The sequence below is a fragment of the Phascolarctos cinereus genome, unplaced genomic scaffold, assembly GCF_003287225.1.
Source record: "Phascolarctos cinereus isolate Bilbo 61053 unplaced genomic scaffold, phaCin_HiC Scaffold_726;HRSCAF=1367, whole genome shotgun sequence".
In the NCBI taxonomy this organism is placed as follows: domain Eukaryota; kingdom Metazoa; phylum Chordata; class Mammalia; order Diprotodontia; family Phascolarctidae; genus Phascolarctos; species Phascolarctos cinereus.
Genome location: NW_027556098.1, coordinates 354891948 through 354906114, shown reverse-complemented (window position 1 = coordinate 354906114; position 14167 = coordinate 354891948). Strand labels below are relative to the sequence as shown.

Here is a 14167-nt window from a genome sequence, read left to right as displayed (position 1 = left end):
AGTCTCTGAGCACCATACAGCACTGAAAATGAAGTAATTGTGATGCTAAGCTAGAAAGTCAGATCAGACTTGGATTGAGTAAGGTTTTGACTGCTAGGCTAAAGTTTAAACCTCATCCTGTAGACAGTGGGGAACTATTGAAGTCTGTGAGCTGGAGAGTGATGTAATAACAGGGGTACTTCAGTAAGTTGTACTGCATAGGCCGAGAAGGAAACAAATAATTAGGATGAGCTAACTCTCCAGGATATTTGAGTATTTGTCTCATATATGTGGTCAGTAACCCCAAAGGGAGACTGCTACATAAACCGTTTCCTTATAACAGAGAGTCCTCATAGGAAGGGCATAAGCCCTGAAACATTTGCCCTTTGGCATCACTTCAGAAAGACAGCTTCACTGGCTTAAAGGAGGGTATTGTGTGTTGAAGATAGTAATTCTCTGTACCAGTGGTACATGCAAAAACCATTTTTGACATTGGTTTTTAAAGCTTTGAGTTCTAAATTTTCTTCCTTCCTCCCTCCCCAACTTCTCCCATTGGGAAGGCAAACAATTTGATATAGGTTATACATGTGTAGTTATGCAAAACATTTCCATAAGAAGACATTATCTCCCCTCCTCAAAAAAACCCCCCAAAACCAAAAAAAAAAAACCTCAAGAAAAATAAAGAAAGTTAAAAAAGTATGCTTCAGTCTGTAATCAGATACTATCATTTCTTTCTCTGGGGATGGATAGCACTTTTTAAGTCTTTAGAGTTATCCTGGTCATTGTCTTGCTGAGAATAGCTGAGTCATTCACAGCAGATCACTGAACAATGTTGCTGTTACTTTTTATACAGTATATTTCACTTTGTGTCAGCTCATGCAAGTTTCCCCAGGCTTTTCTGAGAGTGTCCCACTCATCATTTCCCATAGCATACATAATAGTATTCCATCATAATTATAAACCAGAATTTGTTCAGCCATTCCCCAATTGAGGGGCATCCCTTCAATTTCCAATTCTTTGCCATGAGAAAAAAGCTGCTATAAATATTTTTTGTGCATATAAATCTTTTTCCTTTTTTAAAAAATCTTTTTTGGGATACAGACCTAGTGGTGGTATTGCTAGGTCATGGCATGCATAGCCCTTTGGGCATAGTTCCAAATTGCTCTACAGAATGGTTGAATCAGTTCACAATTCCACTGACAGTACATGAATGTCTCATTTTCCCCACATCCCCTCTGTCTTTTGTTACTTTCCTTTTCTGTTCTATTAGCCAATCTAATAGGTATGAGGTGGCACCAAAAAATTGTTTTAATTTGCATTTCTCCACTCAATAGTGAGTTAGAGCATTTTTCCAGATGGCTGTAGATAGCTTTGGTTACTTCATCTGAAAACTTCATTTGTTTGGATCATTTATCAATTGGGGAATGGCTCTTACTCTTACAAATCTGACTCAGTTCTCTATATATTTGAGAAATGAGGCCTTTATCAGAGAAACTTGCTTCAAAAAGATTTTTTTTTCACTATTGCCAACTGTATTTCCCTCCATTCTATTTCCCTATCCCTACCTCCTGGTTTATTCTGTTCTCTCTCTCCTTTCACCCTGTCCCTCCTCAAAAGTGTTTTGCTTCTGACCACCCCCTCCCTCAATCTGCCCTCCCTTCTATAACCTCCTTCTCTTATCCCCTTCCTCTCTTACTTTCCTGTAGGGTAAGATAGATTTCTATACCCAGTTGTGTGTGTTATTCCCTCTTTGAGCCAATTCTGATGAGAATAAGGTTCACTCATTCTCCCTCACCTCCCCCCTCTTCTCCTCCACTGTAAAAGCTTTTTCTTGCCTCTTTTATGTGAGATAATTTATTGTATTCTACCTCTCCCTTTCCCTTTTTTTCCCAGTACATTCCTCTCTCACTCCTTAATTTTGCTTTTTTTAGATACCATCCTTTCATAATCAACTCACACCTGTGATGTCTGTGTATATATATTCTGTTTCCGCTAATAATGAGAAAGTTCTTATGAGTTACAGTGTAGTATCATCTTCCCATGTATGAATGTAAACAGTTAAACCTTTTAAGTCCCTTATAATTTCCCTTTCTTCTTTGCCTTTTTATGCTTTTCTTGAGTCATGTATTTGAAAATCAAAATTTCTATTCAGCTTTGGTCTTTTCATCAAGAACACTTGAAAGTCCTCTATTTCATTGACTATCCAGCCTTTCCCCTGAAGGATTATACTCAGTTTTGCTGGGTAGGTGATTCATGGTTGTAATCCTAGCTCCTTTGCTCTCCAGAATATCCTATCCCAAGCCTTCTGATCCTTTAATGTAGAAGCTGCTATGTCTTGTGTTATGCTGACTGTGGCTCCACAATACTTGAATGGTTTCTTTCTGACTGCTTGCAGTATTTTCTCCTTGATTTGGGAGGTTTGGAATTTGGCTATAATATTTTTGAAAGTTTTCATTTTAGATCTCTTTCAGGCAGTGATTGGTAGATTCTTTCAATTTCTATTTTTACTCTCTGATTCTAGGATATCAGGGCAGTTTTCCTTGATAATTCCTTGAAAGATGGTATGTAGGGAGTGAAAGCAGTGACTTGCCTGAGCTCTCCCCCAAACCCCTCTAAATACTCATAAAAAATGGCTCTAAACAAATTCTGAAGCAGCAGAACTCACAAAAAGACAGAGGGAAACAAATTTCCAGCCCAAGACAGCCTGGATGATTGATCAGAAAGGTGTATCGTGCCGGGCTGGGAGCACAGCACAGCGCGGCGTGGACGTGCATGCCGCAGCAAAACTGGAGGAGGCCTCAGAGGACTGAATCATGGGCAGCTGTGGCGGTTTCCAGACTCCTCAATCCACCAATGCCAAAGACAACTTAGAAGGTCAGTAGGAAAAGTCTGTTTCCTCAGTGCTCAGAGAGGTAGGTGGGGTTTCAGCTCCATTCCCCAAGAGCATTGCCCGGGGGGTGGGGGGAGCTGCTTCCCATGCTTCCGGCCCACAGACTGAGGGGGAATCCAGTGGCTGATCAGAGAGGGATTGCAGGGATCTCTTTGCCAATGCTGAGGCAGGAATCTCTTGCTTTGCCCATGTTTGGATCTGGGTCACAGTTCTGGGCAGCGGTGATGGGGTGAGGAGGAGCTTATAGTGGCTGTGCAGAGGAACCCTCATCACAGTTACAGGACAGAAAGGAGTACTTGTGGTCACAGGCCAGGAAAGGAGTAAGCACCTTGCCCCTTATCATACCACCTTGGAAGAACTGAAAATTTACAGGTCCCTACAAGTATCTCTGAAAACAGCTATACAAACCCCTGAAGCTTGGGACAGTACACTCTCCATATTGGAAGCAGACTCTTACCTTAACAAAGAGTTTAAAACTCAAGTAATTGGCTGGGATCATGAGCAAGCAGCACAGAAAGAGTCAGACTATATTACCTTACTTGGTGAAAAAGAAGATCAAAATAAACAACCAGAAGAAGAAAACAAAATCAAAGCTCCTCCATCCAAAGCCTGCAAGAAAAGTATGAATCAGTCTCAGGCCTTGGAAGAGCTCAAAAGGGATTTTGATAAGCAAGTAAAGGAAGTAGAGGAAAAACTGGGAAGAGAAATGAGAGTGATGCAAGAAAATCATGAAAAACAAGTCAACAGCTTGCTAAAGGAGACCCAAAAAAATACTGAAGAAAATAACACCTTAAAAAATAGCCTAACCCAAATGGCAAAAGAGGTCCAAAAAGCCAATGAGGAGAAAAATGCCCTAAAAAGAAAATTGGCCAAATGGAAAAGGAAGTCCAAAAGCTTACTGAAGAAAATACTTCCTTAAAAATTAGAATAGAGCAATTGGAAGACAGTGACTTTATGAGAAATCAAGACACTGTAAAACAAATCCAAAAGAATGAAAAATTAGAAAACAATGTGAAATATCTCATTGGAAAAACAACTGACCTGGAAAATAGATCCAGGAGAGAGAATTTAAAAATTATTGGACTATCTGAAAGCCATGATCAAAAAAAGAGCCTAGACATCATCTTTCAAGAAATTATCAAGGAAAACTGCCCTGATATAGTAGAACCAGAGGGCAAAATAGAAATTGAAAGAATCCACAGATCTCCTCCTGAAAGAGATCCCCAAAGGAAAACTCCTAGGAATATTATAGCCAAATTCCAGAGTTCCCAGGTCAAGGAGAAAATATTACAAGCTGCCAGAAGGAAACAATTCAAGTACTGTGGAAACACAATCAGGATAACACAAGATTTAGCAGCTTCTACATTAAAGGACTGCAGGGCATGGAATATAATATTCTGGAGGGCAAAGGAGATAGGATTACAACCAAGAATCACCTACCCTTCAGGGGAAAAAAATGGTCATTCAGTGAAATAGAGGACTTTCAAGCATTCCTGATGAAAAAAACCAGAGCTGAATAGAAAATTTGACTTTCAAATACAGGACTCAAGTGGAACATGAAGAGGTAAACAGGAAAGAGAAATCATAAGAGACTTATTAAGATTGAACTGTTTACATTCCTGCATGGAAAGATGATATTTATAACTCATGAGACCTTTGTCAGTATTAGGGTAGTTGAAGGAAAAAAATTATATGTATGTATATGTAGATAGATAGAGGGCACAGGGTGAGTTGAAGATTAAGGGGTCATATCTGGAGAATAAAATTAAGGGATGAGAGAGGATGATACTTGGAGAAGAAGAAAGGGAGAGGTAGAATGGGGTAAATTATCTCACAAAAAAAAAAAAACAGGAAAGAGGGGAAGCAGGGGAAGGTGAGAGTGAATGAGTGAATCTTATTCTCATAGGATTTGGCTTAAGGAGGGAATAACATACACATTCAATTGGGTATGGAAATCTGTCTTACCCTACAGGAAAATAGGGGGAGAAGGGGACAAGAGAGCAGGGGATGATAGAGAGGAGGGCAGATTGGGAAAGGGGGTAATCAGAAGCAAATATGTCTGAGGAGGGACAGGGTCAAAAGAAAGAATAGAATAAATGGGAGGGCAGGATAGGATTAAGGGAAATAGAGTTAGTTTTTCACAACATGTCTACTGTGGAAGTGTTTTGCATAACTGCACATGTATAACCTATATTGAGTTGTTTGCCTTTTCAATGAGGGTGGATGGGGAGGGAGGAAGAGAGAAAATTTGAAACCCAAAGTTTTAAAAACATGTTTAAAAAAATGTTTTCACATGCTACTGGGAAATAAGAAATACAGGAAATGGGGTGCAGAAGTCTATCCTGCCCTATAGGAAAATAGGGAAGGGGATAAGAGAAGGGGGGAGAGATAGAAGAGAGGACAGACTAGTGGAAGGGATATTCAGAATGCATGCCATCTTGGGGTGGAGGGAGGGGTGAGATGGGACGAAAATTTGGAACTGAAAAACTTGTGGAAGTGAATGTTGAAAACTAAAAATAAATAAATTTATATTTAAAAAAACATTAAAAAATAAATAAATAAACAAATAAATAAATAAGGGAAAAAATTAAAAAGGAATATAAAAAAAAGAAAATGTTGTTTTAGTTGAAGTATATGAAGAAAATCTGGCCTCATATGTGTATGTAATTGGAGAAGGAAAGAGTATTTCTATAGGCAAATAATGTTTTAGTATTATTATGAAAATAGTTTTGATTATCTGGACCTACTGAAGGGGTATCAGGGACCCCTAGGTGTCTTCAGACCTCTTTGAGAGCTGCTGTAGTTGGTGATCTCTAATGTCTTTTCCAGATTTAAAAGCTATGGTTCTTTCATTTGTAGTTATTCATGTACTATACCTTATTTCCCTTATTACATTATAGACTCATTAAGGCAGGAACAAATAACATATATCTTTGTATCGTCAATAGTGCCTAGTGTAGTACGTTGTGCAAAGTAGGAGCTTAAATGATGATTGTTGATGGGCATCTACTGAGTTTCCAGTTCTTTGCTGCTACAAAAAATGCTGACATACATATTTTTGTGTATATGGTGCTTTTCTTTTTGTCATTGACCCTCATGGGGGGGGTCATGCTTAGGAAGGAGATCTTTGGGTCACAGGGTATGTGTGTGTATGTATGTATATATGTGCATATATGTATATGTGTGTGTATACAAACATACTATTTCCTCCAACACTATTTCCATGTTTTGTCATCTATGTCAGTTTGCTGGTTGTGAGGTGAAACCTTAGAGATGCTTTGATTTTTCATTTCTTTTATTATTAGTGATTTGCAACATGGTGTCATATGATTGTTAATAATTTGAAATTCTTCTTTTGGGAATTGTTTGTTCATATTAGTTGATCACTTATCTATTGAGGAATGGCTAAATAAATCATGGTAAATGAATGGAAAAAAAAATAAAGTGTGAGGTCCCATAAAAAAAAAAAAAGATGATATGTAGGCTTTTTTTTTGATCATGGCTCTCAGATAGTCTAGTAATTTTTAAATTATCTCTCCTATATCTGTTTCCCAGGTCAGTTGTTTTTCCAGTGAGATATTTCACATTGTATTCAGTTTTTTGTTCTTTTGGCTTTGTCTTATTGTTTCTTGATTTCTCGTAGAATCATTAGCTTCCATTTGCTCAATTCTAATTTTTAAGGAATAATTTTCTTCAGTGAGCTTTTGTACCTCCTTTTTCATTCTAATTCTACTTTTTAAGGAGTTTTTTTTTCTGTGAATTTTTATGTTTCTTTTTCCATTTGGCCAGTTCTACTTTTTAAGACATTCTTTTCCACATTGGCTTTTTGTACCTCTTTTACTCTTTGGCCTAGTGTGTTTTTTAAGGTGTTATTTTCTTCAGCATTTGTGTGTGTGTATGTGTGTGTCTACTTTATCAAGCTGTTGACTTGTTTTTAATGACTTTCTTGCATTGCTCTCATTTCTCTTTCCAATTTTTCCTCTACCTCTCTTACTTGATTTTCAGAATCCTTTTTGAGCTCCTCCATGGCCTGAGACCAATTCATATTTTTCTTGCAGGCTTTGGCTGTTGGAACTTTGACTTTGTTATCATCTTCTGAATGTGTGTTTTGATCTTCCTTGTCACCATAGTAACTTTGAAGAGTCAGAGTTTTTTTGTTTTTGTTTTTGTTTTTTTACACTTTTTGCTCACATTCCCAGCCTATTATTTGACTTTTAACTCTATTAAAGTAGGGCTTTGTTTCCAGGGTGGAGAGAACACTATCCCAAGCTTCAGAGGTTTTGTGCAGCTGTTTTCAGGGATATTTTGAGGGACCTTTAAGTTTTCAGTTCTTCCAAGGTGGTATGATCTAAGGTAAGGTGCATTTACTCTTCTCCTGGCCTGTGCTCTGGTCTGTGAGTGACCATGAGCACTTTTTTCTGCCCTGCAACTGTGAGGAGGATTCTTGCTCCAAAGTGGCTACAGACTCTAGTGTGCTAGTGTTCCTGCTCACCTTGGGACAGCCACCCAGGAATGTAACCTGGAAACTATTATGGGCAAAGCAACAGAGTTCTGCTTCAGTGCTAGCAAAGAAATCCCTGTAATCTCCTTCTGACCAGTTGTTTGTGGCCTGAGATCTCCAGAAGTAGCTGCTGCCGCTACTGATTCAGCAGCTCCCAAGGCCCGCTCCTGGTTTTCTGGGGCTGTGCTAAGCTGGCACAGCCTGTGCCGGACTCTGCTGCACTCTCACCAAAGTGCAGCAGACCCTTCCTGCTGACCTTCTAAGTTGTCTTGGGCTAGAAAATTGTTTTAATCTGTCTTTTTGTGGATTCTGTTGCTTAGAATTCGTTTAGAATCATTATTTAAATTATTTTGAGGGGTTTAGGGGAGATCTCAGGAAAGTTCCTGCCTTTACCATCTTGGCTCTGCTTCTCAAAGAGAAAATCTGCAATGTCTTTAAGTAATCCCACTCTTACTACATAGATAATAATAGATACAGTCCTAGAAGCTAAATGCAAATTATAGAGTGGTCTAGACAAATGTTTATTACTTCAGTTGAGTTAACAATAGACCAGTTCAAAAAACGGAATTGGTTGCTTTATTAGGTAGTGAGCTTACCTGTCCCTAGGGGTATTCAGCCAGAAACCAGATGACTGCCCATAAAGGATATCTGTTCTGTTTGATTTTTATAATTTACTTAATTGAAAGCATCAATAGCATACTTATAAAATTTGCATATTATACAAAACTGAAGGGAAAATGGCAAGCAAGAGAGTCCATGCAGTCTTAAATTATAGCATATCTGGCATCTAGAACAAGGGATGCAATAGTCCTGCTATTAATCTGTCCTCCTCAGACCAGAAATGGAATATTGGGTTCAGTTCTGAGGACCTCATTTTAAAAATGTTGATACTCTATTGGGCAAATAGAGGAGTGATATAATTGGAATCCATAAAAATCCTGTCCTGTGAATAGGACATAACAGGGCATCTGTCATGTAAACCAGGGAGTAACTTTGTTTTGCTTGGCCATAGGTCAGAACTGGGAGTAATGGGAAGAAGCTGCAGAAAGGCAAATTTCAGCTGAATACGAAGAACATTTTCCAAAGTCTCTTCTCATCTCTTGCTTCAGTGTAAATGTTGGGCTTAAATGAGTTATATTCTGTCTCTTTTATGCTTATGGCTTCTGCCATTTGGCTTTAAATGGCTTTCCTGATTAGAAGTAGAGCTCAAGGTTTCTTTTTCTAAGGACTTCTGGACCTGCCATGTAAATTGGCAGTGAAAATTGGACTGGTTTATCAAAAACTTGAGTGGCCAGAAAGAACATGGCTCGAAGTCAAACAAAAAGTTTCTCAAGTGTTCACATTGGGGGACAAATTCATCTGTGTCCAGGTCCAGTGGATAGGGATACAGTTTGAGTCATGGATACTTTGGGATCTAGTCCCACCTATTTCTCTGACTTACTATAAACTATTTTTTGGCGTCAGTTTTCTCATTTTAAAAAATATAGTATCTAAGAACCTCAAGAGTGATCTAATCTTGAATCATACTTTTCCCTATAACATTTTTAATGAATGACCATCTCACCTTTGCTTGAAGACCTTCATTAATAGGGAACTCACTATTTCCCGAGTCAGTACTTGGTTCTTGTGGATAATTCTGTTTATCAAGGTGATTGTCCTGACATTGAGCTAAAATTTGCTTCTCTAGAGTTTCTTTTCATTGTCTCCAGTTCTGCCATCTGGGATTTAGCAGAACGCATTTAATCTCTCTTTTACATGACAGACCTTAAAATACTTGAAACTAGTGATTATATTCCACACTCTACACCCTCATCCAAATCTTCTTTTTCATGTTAAAAATCCACAGTTCATTTTGCTGATCCTTACCATCCTGGTCACTCTCCTCTGTGTATTCTCCAGGTTATCAATGTATTTCCTACCTTAAAGAAGGTGGTGAACATATATTGAGGTCACAGGTGTGATAGCACTTCTAAATAGTTAAAAGTGCATTGCAAACATTAAGAAATACAGTTGTCACCAGTAAGAATTACATAGGAGTCTAAATTGAAGTTAACCAGGATATCTACTTTTTGTAAGAAAATCCACAACACAGTATGTTCAGGGTAGGAGATGAGAAATGCCTTCATTGTAGTTGAGTCTGTTCTGCTAAATTGGTATGATCAGTCTGATCGTGACATGAGGCCACTCATACTGCCTAGACAACACTCCTCTGGCTCTGGCTGCAGTGTCCATATGATATTATTTGATTATTCAAAAGAAATTTTGAGTTAAAATATTTTAGAAGCTAGAAATTAATATTTTTACCCTATTAACACTTCACTGATTTTCCAACGTCAGCCATAAGGAAAATGTTACTTTTTGGAATAATTTCAATAGTGCCCCCGAAAAAACTTGTTTTACTTTGTTTTGTTTTGTTTGTGGACATCTTGAATACATAGCTTCAGCTAATAAGCTTGTCCAGAGAGAGATATCACCTCAATTTGTGATTCAGGTCAGTAGATACAACCCCAAACACCACCACGTCTTTATTCTGGGGGTATGTTCATTTGAAAGTTAATGATGCTCCTCTCTTTTCCTTCAAAAACCTGTTCTATTTTTCTTCAAATCCCAGAATTGCTGTGGGATGGAGTGGCTTCATTAAGAGTAATTCATGCCAGCCTACTTGGTGGGGGAGTGCTATAATATATAGAGATTTTAGCAAAGCATTTAACCAAGTCTCTTCTCCTGCTGTCTTTGTGGACAAGATGGAGAAATGAGGCCAAGTCAGTCAGGAATCCAGTGAGGTAGATTCTGAAATGGTTGAATGACTGGATGGGATCCAAAGGATGATCATGAATTGCTCAGTGTCAGTTTTTAGTAAATGGAGTCCATGGGGGTGTATTCTTGGCTCTATGTTATTTAATAACTTTTTCAGTGACATGAATAAAGGCTTTGTAGGCATGCTTATCAATATTCCACGTACACAAATCGTGAGGGATAGATAGCATTGTATGAGAGTAAGGATCAAGAGAGATCTAAACTGGTTTGAAGATTGAGCCAATCCTAATATAATGATATAGAATGAGGATAAATACAAAGTCTTAGGTTAAAAATATCAACTTCATAAGTACTAATTAGAGGAAGTTTGGCTCCAGAGTAAGTCTGAAAAAAATCTGAGGAATTTAGTGGACTGCAAGGTTATTATGAGTCTGATGAGGCAACTTTAAAAAGTTAATGTCACCTTAGGCTCTATTTAAAGAGGCACAGATATATATGTATATGTGTGTGTGTGTGTGTGTGTATACACATATATATGTATATGTATATATGTATGTATATATGTATGTGTGTGTGTGTGTGTATGTATAAGCATAGATAGATACAGATATAGTAGTTAGGTGGTACAATGGAAAGAGCACCAGGCCTAGAGACAGGAGGACTCACCCTCCTGAGCTCAAATCTGGACTCAAATACTTACTAGCTGTGTGACCCTAGGCAAGTCACTTAACCCTATTGCATGAGTTTCCACATCTGTGAAATGATTTGGAGAAGGAAATGGCAAACCACTCCAGTATCTTTGCCAAGAAAACCCCAAATGAGGTCATGAAGAGTTGGACTCAACTGAAAGGACTGAACAAGTGTACAGAGTAAGGAAAATGACAGACCTGTTGCTCTCTGCCTTTGTTAGACCACATCTGGAGTAACATGTTCAGGTTTAGGTGCTACATTTTAGGACGAGTGTTGATAAGCTAGCCAATATCCCAGTTGAGTCTTAAGACCAAACATCTATGAGTCTTACTTGAAGTTTAGTCTGTAGAAGAGAGGCGTTTGGGTATGACATAATAACCAGCTTCAAATATTTAAAGGGCTTTCATGAAGTATTGAATTTGTTTGGCTCCAGGGGGCAGAAGGATAAACTGTGAGGGAGCAGATTTTGGCTTAATATAAGGAATAACTTATCTAAGTTAGAATTATTCTAAAGGAGAATGGATTGCCTTGGGAGGTAGGAGAGTCCTCTTTACAAGAAGCCTTTAAGTGAAGGCTGGATGAACACTTACTGTGGAGATATTTTAGAGGGTCATGCTTCTTGGTCAAGTACAGATTAGGCTAGACCTCTCCTCATTCCCAAACTTCTTAAGAGCAGAAGTAGAAGGGAGTTGCTGAGGATAGCATGGACTTGGGCTTGTGGATGGTGAGCTGGATGGGAAACCTGAAGTGTATGGAAACCTCAGAAGAGTTTCAGAATCAAGGTTCATTGTGTTTGAGTCCTTTCTATAAAAGAGCCCTTCGAGATGGTAGGAAGACAATGCCAATGATCTGTTTCACAGACCTATTTTCTGAGCTAATTTAAAAAAAAATTTTTTTGATAACTCATATCCTCCACAGGGGAGTTGCTGATATCCATTTCCTCCTGGTGCTCCTGGACAGTCTAGGTTTCCTCTACGTATTCTGATCCAGCTAAGCCCAAGAAAGTTCTCACCTACCCTGCTTCACAGTCCAGCAAAGAATTATCTTTAATAAATCAGTAAGAAAGCAATGGAAAACTTTTTTGGGCTAATAGTTGTAAATAGCCATTGGTTCCTTAATCTCTTTGCCACTTTTTAAAACCTACTTTTTTTTTTCCCCTAAGTGTCCTTTGTGTTCACATCTCCCTGCTTGATCAGTCAGGTTCCTACTCCCTTTTCCAAAAGGTCACTTTACAGATTGAAGACAGTGGCAGAATGTGGGGAGAAAGGAATTCACAATAAGTAACCAAAAGATATGCATACAACTTAAATCATGGTTTCCATCTGCGAAATGAAGAATGTATATATGTTTTAAAGATAATGAGACTCTTGATAAAATGTCTGGGAGAAATGAGCTGTCTTATTAATTTAAAAACAAACACCAATGTTACATGAGTTTTTAAGGACCTGGTATTGTATCTCTGACTACCACCCTTAGGCTGGGGCAATGAAAAATTTCTCCTTTGGCTTTTCTAGATTCAAGTCATCAGTTTTGTTACTGAACAGAATTGGGATTCTCTTGAGGTTTTTGATGGTGCAGACAACACTGTGACAATGCTGGGGAGCTTCTCAGGTAAGAGGACCTTTGGGGGAAGGGCGAGAAAGGCCAGCTTTGAGAGTTGGTAGAAATTTTTGGATTGAGTGCAAAACTAATCGCAGTCTATAAAGCTAAACAATTAGGATCCCCAAACTCAACATTAGCAGTTCATTTACAGAGGCAGGGTGACCTATATTGACTTTCTACACTTTCCCTCAAATAGTTCCCTCAAATAATGTTGTCATTTTCTATAGTATAAAACTTTCAGGTCTCATATTATTCAGCTGAAGACCAACAGGAGGGGTTGGACAGCAACTAAACTCACCAGTCTTGTTAGAAATTCACCTGGTGATCATTATTTGCACTTCTCTGGTTGGAGTAGGCAAATACTCTGCAGATAGCTAAAGAGAAGTTTCCAGTGAGCTTTTCCCAACCCAATACTGACTGATGCTTTGGCATCTGGAGGTCTTTTGGGGACTGAGAACAAGACAAAACTGACAAATTATTACTGGTGATTTAGAGCAGGGTTCTAGGATTAAGGTCTGAGAGCCAAGTAGAGGAGATGTGGAGGGAGGGAAGCTTAACGTAAGTACTTTTGGGATTTCTTTTTCATAGGAACAACAGTGCCTGCCCTTCTGAACAGCACATCCAATCACCTCTACCTGCATTTCTACTCAGACATCAGTGTGTCTGCTGCTGGCTTCCACCTGGAGTATAAAAGTGAGCTGCCCGCTTTTGTAGGTCTCCTACCATCTCTGTGCATGGTGGAAGTTGGTGTGGTCTTTCCCATTTATATGTCTTACTGATTGCCTGTGTTCTATGCAGATTGTTCCATTGCCGCTTTCTCTTATGTCTGCCCTGATCTCTAGGGTTGACCACAGAAAATTTGGTTTTAGGATTTTAGGGCTGAGAGGATATTAGACTTGTGATGTTATTGGTGTAGGGAGCTCCCCATAAGGAAAATATGCCTACCAATGCACATCAGCACCTACAACTCAACATGTGTAGAGTTGCCTAAGGAAATTAAAGGTTAAGTGACATGCCCAGGGTTACACAGCCTTTATGTGTCTGAGATAAGACTTGAATCTAGGTCTTCCTGATTTCTTCCTGGTTGTCTCTCCACTTTGCAGTCCCTGATTCTGGGATGAAATTTGACATTATCACTTAATTTTATTTCAACAGTGCATGAAACTCCATTTTCCATTGGTATTAGTATCTCCCCAACCAAGTTAAAAGAATGTGGGATGGTTGGCAGAGGACTTCATAACTCATCCCTTTGCTAAACCTCCATTTTCTTCTCTATATAAGAAAAAAGAAAACCCTCACCATTCCTTCCTGCTTTCTCATTCTTCCTTCTCCCTTTCCTCCTTTCTTTAATGTCTAATGTTAAGACAGTCAGTATTGAAACCAACCTTATGCTTTAGGCATACAAGGAAAATATGAGCTATGGCCCTTGTCCTCAGGAAGCTCACAGTCTCTTTATGGAATGAGAACTATGGAATAATACAAGTTTGAAATCAAGTAGGTAAGTGGTAAGGGTACAGACATAGAGCACAGTGTTCAGGCTTGGTGAGTGGGACTGCTGGACACTGGCTTCAGGGTAGGCTTGAAGAATCAGACAGTAGGCTATACTAGACAAGCTAAGATAAGCAAAGATTGAGGAGTATAACAAGTAGCTCCAGTAGGTGAGAGGCCAGGTATCAGAGTGAGCTCAGTGCTTCATTCAGCTTCATGTGTGTAGGAGTGATGGCAGCAGATGGTAGCAGTGATTCAAT

The 14167-nt window shown here is 38.8% G+C and overlaps 1 protein-coding gene across 1 annotated transcript in view; it reads left to right on the top strand.

Annotated features, from left to right (window-relative positions):
* Nucleotides 1–14167, top strand: part of CSMD2 (CUB and Sushi multiple domains 2) — a 974125-nt gene that overhangs the window by 789991 nt on the left and 169967 nt on the right. Inside the window, 2 exon segments of the mRNA XM_078157010.1 lie at nucleotides 12332–12428; nucleotides 13008–13112. Coding sequence (XP_078013136.1) covers nucleotides 12332–12428; nucleotides 13008–13112 — 202 coding nt within the window.